Source organism: Haliotis cracherodii, unplaced genomic scaffold (assembly GCF_022045235.1).
Source record: "Haliotis cracherodii isolate W230 unplaced genomic scaffold, xgHalCrac1.p SCAF_8, whole genome shotgun sequence".
Classification (NCBI taxonomy): Eukaryota; Metazoa; Mollusca; class Gastropoda; order Lepetellida; family Haliotidae; genus Haliotis; species Haliotis cracherodii.
The window spans coordinates 30,710,180-30,725,272 of record NW_027266341.1 but is presented as its reverse complement, the minus strand read 5'-3'; the positions used below and the strand labels follow the sequence as shown (position 1 = coordinate 30,725,272).

General features: G+C 37.8%; 1 protein-coding gene across 2 annotated transcripts in view; it reads right to left on the bottom strand.

Moving 5' to 3' along the window:
- LOC139449687 (uncharacterized) overlaps nt 1-15,093 on the bottom strand; it is a 56,523-nt gene that overhangs the window by 31,079 nt on the left and 10,351 nt on the right. The window contains exon 2 of one of the 2 annotated variants that reach the window (XM_071231187.1): nt 5,131-5,316. The exons of the other annotated variant lie outside the window; for it this stretch is intronic. Coding sequence (XP_071087288.1) covers nt 5,131-5,184 — 54 coding nt within the window. The 5' untranslated portion in view covers nt 5,185-5,316. The remainder of the gene's footprint in view (nt 1-5,130; nt 5,317-15,093) is intronic. 2 annotated transcript variants of the gene reach the window in all.

The window sequence follows — 15,093 nt, the reverse complement described above, 5'->3', positions numbered from 1 at the left end:
TTCACTTTCAAATTATAGAACAAATGTATAAATTGTAGCTGAGAGTTGTCATTTCAGAGAATTTTCTCATGTACAGTGACAATAATATCGCTGGGTTTGTAATTGTAGTGTGTGTGTAACGCATACATGTCCATGGGCATGCATAGTGTTGATTCAAACGTCAACGCAAGAGGATGATCGGTCTCGATAAACAGATTTCATTGGGCATAAAAGGCAAAATAGTGCTGCAAGTCATATGTATGGATCAGCGAACATCACTGATGATACCAGGGGATCGCGAAAAGGGAAAGTATAATTTTACATCCCATTATCCCAAAAATTAGATCCCACTACTGCAGTGATCACGAAGTAGCCTTTATGTAATTCACGTACGTTGATCAATACCACTCTTCATTTGGGGTACATGTACTCAGCGTCATTATGAAAGGGTCACGTTGATAATAAGAAACTTTCAAGAGTGCAGTTCATTTGCATCTGGAATGAACCATTTTGTAACCGCATTGACTTTCACTTGCCATGTATTGTCATGGACTAAACCACTGGTGGCGTTTAGGCTTGTGGTGTGGAAAGTTTTTTTTATCGCTTTAAATGTTCCACTTTTCACTGATTGTAATCAATTAATTATTTAATCAATCAATATTTTGTATTCTAAATACTGAAAGGTCACAGGTCACAGTACATACATTGCAAAGTACAAGATCAGAGGCTGTACTTTAATTATTTTTAAATTGACATGGCATGATAAATATACATTGATAAGTTACGAACAATATTTGTATTAACTGATTTCATTACAGAAACAAATTAATTTACATTTGGATGAACAAATTAGAACCATTTTAGGTTTATTTTTCTCAGGTTACGATATTAGTATATATCTATAAAAAGTGATATTCATCCTCCACTTAATTTGAATTACATAGCCCACTAAATCTCTTATTTCTTGGTGTATTATTGGGTCTTCCCAGTTCAATCATTAATCTATGTGTTCTAAACTTTCACAGGTTCACATCTATTAAATAGCTTTCAGTAGATAATAATGATTTGTAGAACTAATAGTAGCCATATTTACTTGACGAAACAGCAAAAGAAGTCCACTGTTGGATGAACATATCAACAATAGTTTGTCTTTGTGAACCTTCTTGATTTTGGGGTACATGTTCATTGTTTCATATATACTCAACAACAAAAGTTCCTGTGACACCAATAGTTTAGTGTATTATTCAAACAAGTAAATTTTGGTTTTCAATTTTGTAGTACATGTAAAGAAACAAGTCACAGAAACGCAACTGCTACAGAAAAGCATGCATTCTATGCAAAAGTTGACTTTTATGCAAGCTCCTTGCATTTCACTACCCAAGAATGGGTATAAAACATGTGCGTTAAAGTGATGCCATATGCATTGTTTAGCATCGTGCTCAACCACTCAGAAAAACAACAAAATGACGCTATTATTCAACACTACGAAATGCCACGCCTGTCCGAAAATGAGCATCTGCGAGCCATTGGTATGCTTGAAGCAGGATCGAGTCAACGTGATGTTGAAAGACAATTTAACGTCCACAGAAACACCATTTGGTGTTTATGGCAACGTTGGCAACAGACGAATGCAGTCACAGACCATCCTCGGAGTGGCAGGCCACGCGTAACCAATAATCGACAAGACAACTGGATTCGAACAACACACCTACGAAATCGATTCCAGCCAGCAACAGTGACTGCAAGAAGCATCCCTGGCCTTTGACGTATATCTTCACAAACCGTACGTCGTCGCCTCAGATGTGCAGGAATTGTCGCCAGAAGACCCACCAGACGTCCCATTTTGACAGGAAACCACCGTCAAGCACGTCTACAGTGGTGCAGACAGCGTCTACGCTGGACGGCCATGCAATGGGGACAAGTTCTATTCACTGACGAGTCTCGTTTTCACCTCAGCCACATTGATGGACGAATTCGAGTGTACCGACGTCGGGGTGAACGTTACGTCAATAATTGTATCTTGGAAGATTGGTTCGGGGGCAGCAGCATTATGGTACGGGGTGGGATTACAGCAAGACAGAGAATCCGTTTGATAGTGGTAGAGGGAAAAATCAATCGACAGCGTTACCGCGACGAGATCATCGGCCCTGTTTTTCTACCGTTTTTTGCTTCGTCATGGCCAAGGCATAACCTTTCAACATGACAACGACCGGCCTCATATTGCTCGACTTGTTCAGGATTCTCTTCAACAAAACAACGTGAATGTCATCCCCAGGCCGGCTCGCTCCCCTGATCTCTCACCAATCGAACACATGTGGGACGAGAAGGATCGACGCCAGCAGATATGGACAGATATCCCACAGGAATTTGTGCGACGCCTGGTCCATTCCATAAGACGAAGATGTGTTGCTTGCATCGCAACCAGAGGTGGACACACACGCTATTGATTTGTAATTGATATTTGGGCATGTTCATGGTTTTTATGAAATCACGCATTTTCTGAAGTCAGTATGGCGAATTATACCATTTGAACACTTACAGGGGTCTTTTATATGTTGCAAACCGAAATTGTTTCAGATTTGGTAAAAAACATAACTTTGCATTAAATCTTATTCAATGTCACAGGAACTTTTGTTGTTCAGTATACAATCGTAACCACATTTGTTAGTAATTGTAGTTATCCAATATCCAAGTGACAAAAAAGCATTCAGTTATTGTGGCACATACATGAATAACATATTCTTCAATTTTTAAACGTATTTGTCAACATACTCAGACATATCTACATACCTAGGTGACCCTTTTGTGATGATGTTGAGTATATGTTCATATTCCTGTCGCATGACACGAATCAGATGGTGAGGTAAAATAGTTTAACGACGCGGTAACAGTAATTGCACTTACATAACGACGTGCATACACCAGTTTCACAAGAATACCCTACCTAGACACAGTAACCTGACGCTCTATCCACTATAGACACAAATCAGAGGGTTCTAAACCATATGACTGGTGTTCAAGAGTTTGTGAATCTAGTAAACTATGTCTGCATCAAGAATAGTAATCACTTCTTGCAGCTGAGTATTATTTATGTACAATAGCGGTTCGTGAATATACACACAAAAAATTTCAATAAAGTCTAATATTTAGAATTGGGGAACTGCCATTGATGAACAACGCGGTAAGGCAGTGGTATTGCTAGTTGTAATCGGCTGTATAAACTGTCTGCTTTGAATACTGGAAGATGAGTACCAACATAAGTTGGTGTACCTTCATTTTACTGCTTTAGTGAGTGAGTGAGTATGATTGTACGCCGCTTTTAGCAATATTCCAGCAATATCACGGACGGGGACACCAGAAATGGTTTCACACATTGTACCCATGTCGGTAATCGGACCCGTTTTCGGCACGACGAGCGAACGCTTCCAACACTAGGCTACCCGACTGCTCCCTCACCGCTTTAAGATAAAAAAATATACCATAACTAATGAAGTATTATTGAAATAACCCTAACGCGAGTAAATTCAGTATGATATGGTCTGGTAACAGGAAGAGTATTTTAATCAAATGTGCCAAGTGTGTGAGAGAGGCTGTTATAATGCTTATGTTAAGAAATGTTCAAAAGTAAAATTAAAGTGCCCATATGTCACTGTAAAACACATCCTGCTGAATTTATGTACATTGGCCTTTGGCCAAATTAATAATCAGAGTCCTAATGTAACAGGAGACAAATACATCAAAAACTTTTCTTTGAACGTTTGACTGGCATTACTTAGAAGTTGAGGGATAACAAAGTAGACAAAATTTATGGATAATAATTTTGTTATTGTACTGTAATGGAGATGTTTCCGTATTGATCCTTATACCGTTGTCAAACATGGCTGAATAATGAACATGGTACAGAATGTATATGGAGGGTGGAGGATTAATAGTAACAACAATTGCATTAGAGATTTACACGACTCTGTTAAGTAATAACAGAAGGATGACACTGTAACAACATGGTGGACAGTATCATCCTACTGTTATTTTACTTAACCTACTCATGTTAATCTCTTATGCAATTGTTGTTACTGTTAACCCTCCACCTACGATAGATGTTCTGTGTCATGTTCATTCTTCAGCCTTGCTTGACAACGGTACAAGACAACGTGTACCGAAACGTCGCCATGACAGTATAATTAAGTTGTTATCGATATATAGCAACGTGCATGCATGTTTTTGTGTGTAGCTGCTTGTTCTAGTCCAGACTTATGCCGAGTATATGGTGCTAGACCACTGACATACCATGCCGCAATTTAACATGAATATCCAACTCAGACACATTATACTGACTCCGAGCCGAGCAGTCCTTGTTTCAGCCCCTTAATTCTGAGACCCAGACAATTTAACAACAATCCAAACAAGTACAATCCTTTAACGTCTTTTGATATAACGCGGCTGTGGATCGAACCCCGGAACCTCCGCTCTCTGGGAGGACGCTCTATCACAAGACCACGGAGGCGGTCGCCCCTTACATAAGAGGCGCTAGAGTCTGACACCACTGCCGGCATGAACAGTTGTGAGTCGCGGCCTATGTAAGAATCTGGCCAATCATTGACTGCCATGTTCCTTCCGTCTGTTTCTCAGATCATGTTGTTCAGTATCAATCATCTTATTTCATCACCATATGGAAATATCTACAAGCCATTTTTTATCTTTGATGATAAGTATTTAAAAATATTTGACAAGTTGTTAATTTGCATATAAATATATAAATATAATGTAAGTAGTCTCTATGTCGCCACTACATCACATGTTCATGACGAACATCTTAGCCTTGTCCGTACGTCAAGTAATATCCTTTAACGTCAACTAGACATAACTAGATTTTTTATAACAATGATAAGAACGTTGCCATAAAAGTTGAACAGGACGTTCGACAAGATGTGTTTTCCTGCTCTTGAAATTGATCAATAACACATTCATGTTTTTGTCTAACTAAATCTATTGATTTTTTGGTAAAAATACAGATAAAATATAATAACTCACTAAATATTTATGAAAACAGTTTAAGTGTCATGTGGCGTTTCCCACTGTTATTCTTTTTTCTAGTTGTGAGAATTGTGCAACTAGTTAAAGAACACATATTTTCAAATCGTAATCGTTTACCTTAAAGTTCCAACCTCCTGTATCCCACATTGTCAAAAGCTTGGCCGTCAACATGTTCCAAAATCAAAGATGGCGGCTAGTCGCGAAGGAAACCTCACAGCAACTGGCCACACACACTACCACAACTCGCGTGTTATCCTAGCTGCATATCACTCCGCGTAAGGATGTCTTGTCCCTGACTTGAGCCTGGAAAGGTATGAATTAATAATGATGCCCTTTCAACAGTTTTGCTCAGAGCAGAACCTGTTTGGGTTTCCTCGTCAAAATAAATATTTCATTACCCTGAGAGACAAAGGTATGGATATTATTGCTGCTGCTTGCATCCATTATACTAAGTAAGGATAAGAAATTTGTACTGTTAGCTTACCCCGTCTTGAAAAATGCATCACATGTAATTATTAATTCCTGTTGTATACAAAACATCAGTCAAAGGCTCTACCTGACCAATGAGAAACCACATGTCCTGTAAGCAGATATCTTTAGCATAGAAAATGGGTCACAGGTATCCTACTAACGCCAAAACACATGGCATTTGCTAGAAATGAAAATAACTCTGAAGCAAAAATCGACATAATTGTAAGCAATCCTTTTATTCACTAAGACTTGCGGTTACCAAGACATGGTATTTATTTGCATATTGATCTTGGCGGGTATACAAACTTGATTAATTATTAACGTTTGTGTACGTGAGATACAGTGATATTGAGGTACTCGTTAATTGATCTATTTCAAAGTTCTCCGTTCGTTTCCAGTGTTGTCGGTCTGTCGAGTTATAATGACTTCTTGTGTCTCGTTTTGGCTCATCCACTCTAGCATGAAACACCTATCGCGTTAGTCTTCAGTACGAAACGCCGTCTGGATTTACAAGGACACATACAATACCTGCATTACAATTAATCACAGTAAGTCCCTTACAGAATTCTAGGAGACACTATATCACATACCTTCAGCAATTTACATTATTTAGGTAATCAGGTAAATGAATTACATCCTGACAATCAGGTAAATGAATTACATCATGACAATCAGGTAAATGAATTACATCCTGACAATCAGGTAAATCAATTACATCCTGACAATCAGGTAAATCAATTACATCCTGACAATCAGGTAAATCAATTACATCCTGACAATCAGGTAAATCAATTATACCCTGACAATCAGGTAAATCAATTACATCCTGACAATCAGATAAATGAATGACATCCTGACAATCAGGTAAATGAATTACATTCTTGACAAAGGGCCTTGCTGACTTAGGAAATACATCTATTGTCTGATAACCGATCACATTCCGTAGTGCGAAATAACCTATTGTTTTAATTGTTCACAATGTATACATTGAATCTACTTTATACAAAATGTACGTTTGGCCAATGTACGTTACACGCAAATGAATTCTGTTAATTTGTCGGTTGTTTAAGTCTCGACCTTCATGAAAATCTAGACTAGTGTGTCGATGCCATGTGAGAAGGGACGAAGCCGAAAGTTCAATCTACATTGATTGCACATACTAGATAAGACCAATAACGTCAATATACACGAACTGATAATATTAAATCCATTGTACGATTTTCGACTACATCATCAGTATGCGTTTATGAATCGCCATCAAATAGTCGTGATTCCATGTGTTTGCGAAAACGTGAGCGTATCCTGCGCCATGAGCACATGCGAAGGCACGGGAATACATGAAACAAGTCACAAAAGGAATTGCATAGGATATAAATTCGATCACTGATGTGTACAAACTGAAATTGTCATCTACAATCTGCTGCTACATACTTCTTAGAGATTTGTTTAGCACTTTTTGAGCAAAATTCTAATAATCCACGTACCCCACGGAAGCATTTTATCCATTGTGTACAAGACAACATTGGAACTGAGATTCCTCGTCGTTAAACTTCCAATATGTCTATAGTTACAGTGACACTTTGTAAGTAATAATATAAAGGCATACATCAGTGTATTAAAATAATCTACGATGAAGTCACAATTTATACATGTGGTCAATATGACAGCCACAAGAAGTATCAATGTCAAACACGCCCAAAGATGTCATAATATAAATTAACTAGAAATAACTGGTTTTATATGGCTTACAAAAGCAACAAATCATTATTCATAATTGTAGGAAAGCTGTGCTAACAGTAAGGTCCTTTGTACAGTTCCAACCAGATCACAAGAATGTGTTGGTCATTCAATAGTGATAATACCAGGTGTTCGCAGAAGAAGATGATCGTACCCTGCCCCGTCACAAACACATACAACGGCAAGTCAAATGTTCACCAGAATAAAACACTTGAACATGTGGCATAAGTCAAAATAGTGACTGCATTGGAAATATTGTTGTCGTCGATTGTCGAATAGGGAAATAACTTACACAAGTCTACCATAAAACATTTCTATGACGCTCTTTGATATCTTCGTGGAAAGAGCATGCTCGATATCTAAAAAGTTGTGAAATGTGAACACCAAAGGCTGGAGCTGCTGGAATAGTGCTCGACAAAGGGAAAGTTGACTATTGGAAAGTTGAAGTCACCCCTCTTGTCATACAGTCTTATGGAGAATATTTTGTCACCCTGAATCTTTATGCATTAATCAAAATATGAAACAAATGAGACGGTCCCACTTGTCTCCGTCACTTCTAGTACAGGCAGGTAAATCAGTGAAAGGGAATTGGCGGACACTACTGGAATATTTCTCGACATGAAAGGACAGAAATACCCGTTGGCCCTGTACCGTCAAATGAAACACGAACACCATCGCAAGACAGTTTTGAGATATCTGCTTCTGAAACAAATCGCTATAGAGATAACATAAAGACTTTTACTTTTGCATTTAAATGCGCACGGAGTCACAGCGCTGACGTTACATTTGACAACAGCCTTGTGACATATATATAGGTTAAAACAGTGTTAACGCCAGAGAACAGCCAGTCTGGATTATCCGCCGACATAGATTACATTGTGGCAAAGGCAAAACAGTGATGAAAATTACATGAATGGTAAAGAAAAGGTTACAGTCGGTCTAATTATTATATCCTACCAATTAATCTGGTTATTGGTTATATATATATATAACCATATATAACCAATTAATCTGGTTATTGGTTATATATATATATAACCATATATAACCAATAACCAGATTAATTGGTAGGATATAATATTTAGACCGACTGTAACCTTTTCTTTACCATTCATGTAATTTTCATCACTGTTTTGCCTTTGCCACAATGTAATCTATGTCGGCGGATAATCCAGACTGGCTGTTCTCTGGCGTTAACACTGTTTTAACCTAAATCAAGTATGCAGATATTATGGATGTGTAAAAAATGAGCAAGTGATGAACCAGTCATGGTCATCCCTGGACTGTTAGATAGACTTCATCATTTCATTCGTGTGAAAGCTCATTCTGCGTTAACGTTAACGCCGCAAAGAATATCTTCTTCATATTACATTGAGTGAGTAAATAAATGCGACAAAACTCTTTCCGTATTTATAAAAAAGTCCGCCAAAAGCAGGATCCATTGTACGTTTCCCACCTGGTTTAATTTCGTGAAACTTATGAGCATGTCTGTTGTGCTGACTGACTTCAATGATCCTAATTAAATGCGGATCCTGGAACTGCTAAGAGACACAACTCTGCACTGCGAATGTCTGTGCTCTAGACACCCATGCCATCTGTTCCCCTGGGATATATGTTGATTTTAGGTAAAGGATAACGCCCAAATAGTTACAAATGATGTGGGAGGCAGCGAGCGGACAAGGATAATTATTTATAACCAATATCTATCAGACTTAGAATACATCAAGATAACACAATATGCCGTAAACAGATTTGGAATACAGCCTGAACGTTAATATAAATTAATAAATGAACACAAATAAATACAACACATACTGCATAAAGTCCATTTGTAATTCATGAGAATTTTTAATTTCGTGCTTTGATATCAACGCTGCATTTAAACTGACCCATATGCATATTTATTCGAACTACAAATGCTTTATGTACGATTTGATCGTTGTAGCCATTACATTCGTAATGCATGTGCTGAGAATTAATGCATGAGCTAAAAAGTTTCAATGCGGAAAAGGGTTAAGTAAAAGTTCCAATTCGTTACAGATAATCTGCAGTTGAAACCATAGAGCTAAATTTTAAACCACCCAAGAAGATCACCAGGTTCACTTTCGAAAATAATAATGATCATCCGTCCACGGATGGGTGGTCATTAAAAAGTTTTCACATGCCAACTTACATAACAAAGACAAATATCGACGATAAGTACATTGAATAAGTACTTAGATTTCGAGTATTCTTGATAACAATGTAGTCAATGTCGTGTCGCCAGAGTACCGTGAACATACAAAGCGCTCAATCCATCTTAACGGTTATGACAAGAGTTAACAGATTCTTCTCACTACTTACGTACGTGATGCTTCACTGTCCTGCTCCAAACATAACAACTGATCAATCTGTGTTCCTAACAAATTACTTCACTCCCAAAATAACAACAGGAGAATCCTCAATGGAGATATCTTTTTGTAACTTAAACATCTTTGTCTCTAAATATTTTTTGACATGGTTGCACTAAAATACACATTGCGGAATTGATTCAGGGAAAGAATATAGGTCACCAGCAACCTTGGTTTGACGTAAGAAGCAACTAAATGTCATCTTATTCCAACAGCGTTGATCAATCCTTAGGGCATCATCAAACGACACATACTCGGTTAACATGACAAGGTGTCGTTAGAGTCTTAGTATGTGAATTTGTTCATATTTGAAATAGTTTCTCTGTTTTATTTTGACATATGCAGTCTTCTGTCTTTGGTATGAAGTGAGATAAATATAACACGTCGAGCCAAGGGAGTCTGGATTATCTGATGAAACAGATTCTGTTGTGCCATAAAGGCAAAATAGCGTTGAAAATTATGAGAATGGATCACTGAAAATCAGACATGACACCAACCTTCGCGAAAAGGGTAAGCATCTCCTGCCATAACGATAGCACCTGCCATTCACACAATTTACACAAAACACTCATGGGTGGTGACTTGGAGTAGAGAGCCGAGTGAGACAACCAGATTCACCGTCGATATAACATTCGAATCCTTTTCACAATCGTCGCCTGGCCTGGTCTATTTGCTAATTATACCGACAGAGTAACGTGATATGTATAAAAGCATTTGCCTGTCCGTCCATATAATTAAACATTACTGACTTCCTTAATACTTTCCTTTGGCTGAGAAGTAAAATCAAAGTGAATAGAGACAGTTGAGAGACATTCTACCATGGCATTGAAGAATGATTTATTCTGATTGGTTGAAAATACGTTTCCTTTTTGCTAAAGAAACCTCTTTTAATATTTTAAGCCTTTTCACACAAAAACGTGCATAAGAATACGTCGATAGCCTACATATTGATTCATAAAAAATGGCCGCCGATCGATCACCCATAGGAACTGTAAAACGTTTAGTATTTCCTCTATAACACGCAGGATCCTTAATACACGCATTGTCACTAATACTCGCCAGAGCAACGACTCTCGCAAAATTAACAGCGCGCTTAGCGACTAATAGAGGAAATATGGTACTGTGATATCGGATGTTTTTGCGAGGGTATGACGTTCTCCTTCGTAACTCTGACTGCTTTGATGATGAGATTACAAAATTAAAGGCCAAGGAAACAATGTCCTGACATCACTGAAGTCTCAAGGAACTTGATCATAACAACTTATCAAACTTAATTAAATTCTTTTCAGCACATGCTCAACTAAGCAAATATTACATGAACCACTGTTTCTGGGTCACAACTGTGACAAATCTTGAAATTAACTGGTCAAATCCAATCCTCTGTGTCAAAGTAGCCGGCTCGTCTGACTGTCGAGCTGATTTTCAAGAAATGACTTGGTGAGTCCAAACATTGCACAACAGGTTGCGATGAAATTAAAACATACGTCTTTAGACTTAGTTAAGAGGCTTATTAGTCAACTTATTTTTGAAATGCTTTGTGTATGAACACATATTTTAACTAGTGAAGACTGTAGGTATGTTAATGTTGAACCTGAGTAACATTTATTACATTTATAACTACCTATGACCCCTTTTCGGAATGTTCTAAGATATTTCGTACCCTGTGTAGAGAAAGTACTCGTGTTCACGTGGTAGGATGGAAATAGAGTAGAGTAGATTCCTCGTATTTATATATTTGAACGCGCTCGGTTCCACGTAAATTAAGAGGCATCTGCTCTTCAGTGGGACAATATCAAATTTCAAAACACAGTAGGTTTATCTCCATAATACCATGTCGACAAGAGCTCTTTGGAAATGGTGCTCTCTCGCAATGCACTAAAGCGCTCGGTTCCAAATTAAAATAAGAGGTGTCTACACTACATAGGGACTACATCCAATTTCAAAACACTGTAGGTTTATCTTCTACTTGAACTCTTCTTGGTTTACACTCAATGGCAAAACATTTTGAAAGAAGTATGAAACAGCATGTTAATTATTCAAAGTATCCTTTTAGCTTTTGCTTCAACATGGGATTTGCTGTTTACTAGGGTCTATTTACAAGAGACAATACGTGGATGTTTACGATTGAAATTGAGAGCCTCTATCGTAAATTTCACAACAACATTGTTTATGAGGAGGTTGCTTCATATGTCTGCATCGACAAACGCAGCAGTACCAGCGATAGCACACATAACCTGGCTTTTGAGGTATACTCGAGCATGCTCTTTCTGCCAAGAGTTTAAAGAGGCCTTGCGACCCAAAAGTTTCAAACAAGCTTCATGTGGAGGACATTTCCAAATTTGTATCACCAGTGACAAAAATAGTGTCCCACACAATTCCCTAATTTGACTTATACCATATGTTCCTGTTGGTTTTGTCAGGTGAACAATTGACTTGCCTATTCATGTTTTTGTGACGGTTGCAACCGTTGGGGCAGGATACGCTCACCTATTCGTGAGCACCTATTGTCATCACTGTTGGATAATTATTCATAGACACATGCTCATGAAATAGTCAGAATCCTACAACGGATGTTTCGTGTGAATATGGAAGCGGTTTTGTTGCCTTTATTGACATTATTCGTCTTATCATAGTAGAACTCGTGGTTGTCTCCCTTCTGGCGTAACATCAACAGTCGATTTTATTTGCACGTCAAGTGACACAAACTAAGCAAATTTAGGCGTCTCGGATTCTTATTTTCTCTTAAAACCAGCGTCAGTGATAACCGTGAGCAACGACACAATGGTTGACACATAAAATATGAACAATGAATCGAGTGACGGAACAGAGTAAATGACTAACTTTAACCTTATGTTTAACACTGTTAGGAACCGATTACGTTGCTGTCAATATTTAATGTTAGACTACACAAAATGCGTTTCCGATTCGACATGTATGGACAGTTGAGGTATTTGTATCAACAATGTCTAATTCTTTGGTCAATAAACGCTTCACAGTGGAATATATATTGGAATTAATCTGTATTGCCTGGCGAGGTATAGGGTATATAGGTGCACTTGATTACACCAGTTTTCTCTCGACATTTCTAAACAATATGTATGTAATTGGAACAGAAAGAACAGTAAGAATTTCTTTTTTTAACAAACAACCTGGGAGCCTCGTTGATGACGCGGATGAAGGCTTTTTGTTTTGAAACAATAGCAGGTACATTGAGGCACCTTTTGTGTTGAAAGCAGCAACTGGCGTTTCTTCAAATGAGATCGTAGGCATAATACACGATGTTATGTCCATTTCTACTCTGAGGTTGGCAAAGTGTTACTGTGAAGTAATGTAATCACACAACTGCCCCGTGTGTTTGTGTGTGTTTGTGTGTGCATTACTATTAATGACAGTTTAATAGTGCAAGTCCAATGAGAAACCGCAGTTTAACATGGACGCCCCACTAAGACACTCTGAGCAGACCAGTTCTTATTCTGTTCCCTTAATGCTGAGCTTAAGGCATGGGTCGTTGCCGTGGTATAGACTCGATCATGTAAAGCCCCCGTCATTCAGCTGGAACATTGCTGAGCACGGGGATAAACAACTAACACAAAACCTGTGTCTCTGTGTTATAGGTTTTATAGGTGCTGCCATGTTGGCGCGACATGCTGGCTTTACATTTAAAAAATATTTGTGTAAAAGATAAGGATGGAGAAGTCTAGGCAGGACATGCAATAAATACAGCTTTGGTCAGACAAAACGTGTGTGTAGTTCCATTATAAACACATTTGTAGTGGATTTGGACATAATATACTGCTTGCACAGGCGAGGATTTCAAATATTCCCCGATAACCAAACTCGTAACGTTATTACTTTGTTATCGATCGCAAATGATCCGTCTCATGTTCATAATAATACCCTCTTCTTATGAGTTTTTGCTTCCTTTGACAGAAGCCAACTAATAAGTTTCTACAGAAATACATTATTCATTGCAACATAACACTGAATAGCAATTATAATACCAATTTGAACGCCTCTGATGTTTGTTTGTGGATAAAGCATTTGTTCAGTTCGGTGAGGCATTATTCAATTCGTCAACTAATTCAAGATGATCGTATGCTCAATTTGAATATAATTAAAACCTCTATTATAAATCATTGTAACGAGTTTTGCACAGGTATGCATATTCGGATCGATTATCAGTCGATACATTATTATTCATAACAATATGTTTCTAATAACAAGGTTGCTTACTGAAAATATAATGGACCTGTAAATATGTATGTCAATACTTCAGGTGATATGTTCATATCTCGCCGTCTATATTCGAACATAGCCAGTAACCTACAATCACGAATCACAGGAAATCATTATCAAAGATTAAATCGTTTTATAAGCATGCAAGCGTTGAAACCTAATCTGATAAAAGAATGGTAAACCTCACAAAGCATGACGTTACTATGACAACTATAGACAATTTGCAGTATTGATTTTTTCTTATGAGGGTTATGTCTGATGGGGATGTTCGTGCTTGATGGAGCTACAGCACATGATGGAATCTCTTGAAGGAATCGCGAAATAGGACCTCATGCGTTTTACTAAGGTATTCCCAGGAATGTTCATATTTTGAATAATAAATGCTCCTGAGCGAGTAAAGTACCAAGGACTCATATTTCACCAGTATTGATTTCAAGACATTAATATATGGAATCAATATATGAAAATAAGCTGAATATCTATTTGGAATTTTGATTGCCATAAAATGCCTTCAAAGACGAGTAATTTGTTGTACGAAATAACAAACTCTGCTTCAGCCATGGGAAACTGCTCTCACCTGCCGCTCCTCCATCAACACAAGTGAGGATGGCTTTTTGTGCCTTTGTTTTGAAGGGAAATTATGCTATAGAGACGCTATAAACATATTTTGAACTGTGGGGTGTGTTTAAAGAAACATTTGATGCTCGTTAAAATATTATTGATCCTAAGTTTCTTTTACATTAACGGTGCATGATGTCACGCGTCTGCCAACTGAACAATCCAGCATGCACTTTCTACGAAGATTTCAAAGTGCGTCATACGACTCATGCTCAAAAGTTGTTTCGCCAATGTTTCAACACTCAGGGCGTCAGTAAAGCTTTCGAAACGTTGTATGCTAGACATGTGGAGGAATTTTCCAAATATCATCAGTGATAAATATGATATCAGATGACATCCGATGCAATTCTCTATGTTTGCGGGTGATTGTGACGGGGGCCATGGATGGGGCAGGATACTCTCACGCCTAATAACATCACTATTCACTGACACATGCTCATGATATAGTCAGAGTCGTACAATCGATTCTGCTTTCATCCAAGATGTCTTATGAATATGGAACACGCTTGTATATACAAATGGGAAATACTCAGTTTGGACAGCTAGAAAATAAACCGTTTTGCATTAATGTGTGTGGATAAAGTATGTCGCTATGACTAGATTTTAAAAAAAACCCGTCCCAGTATCA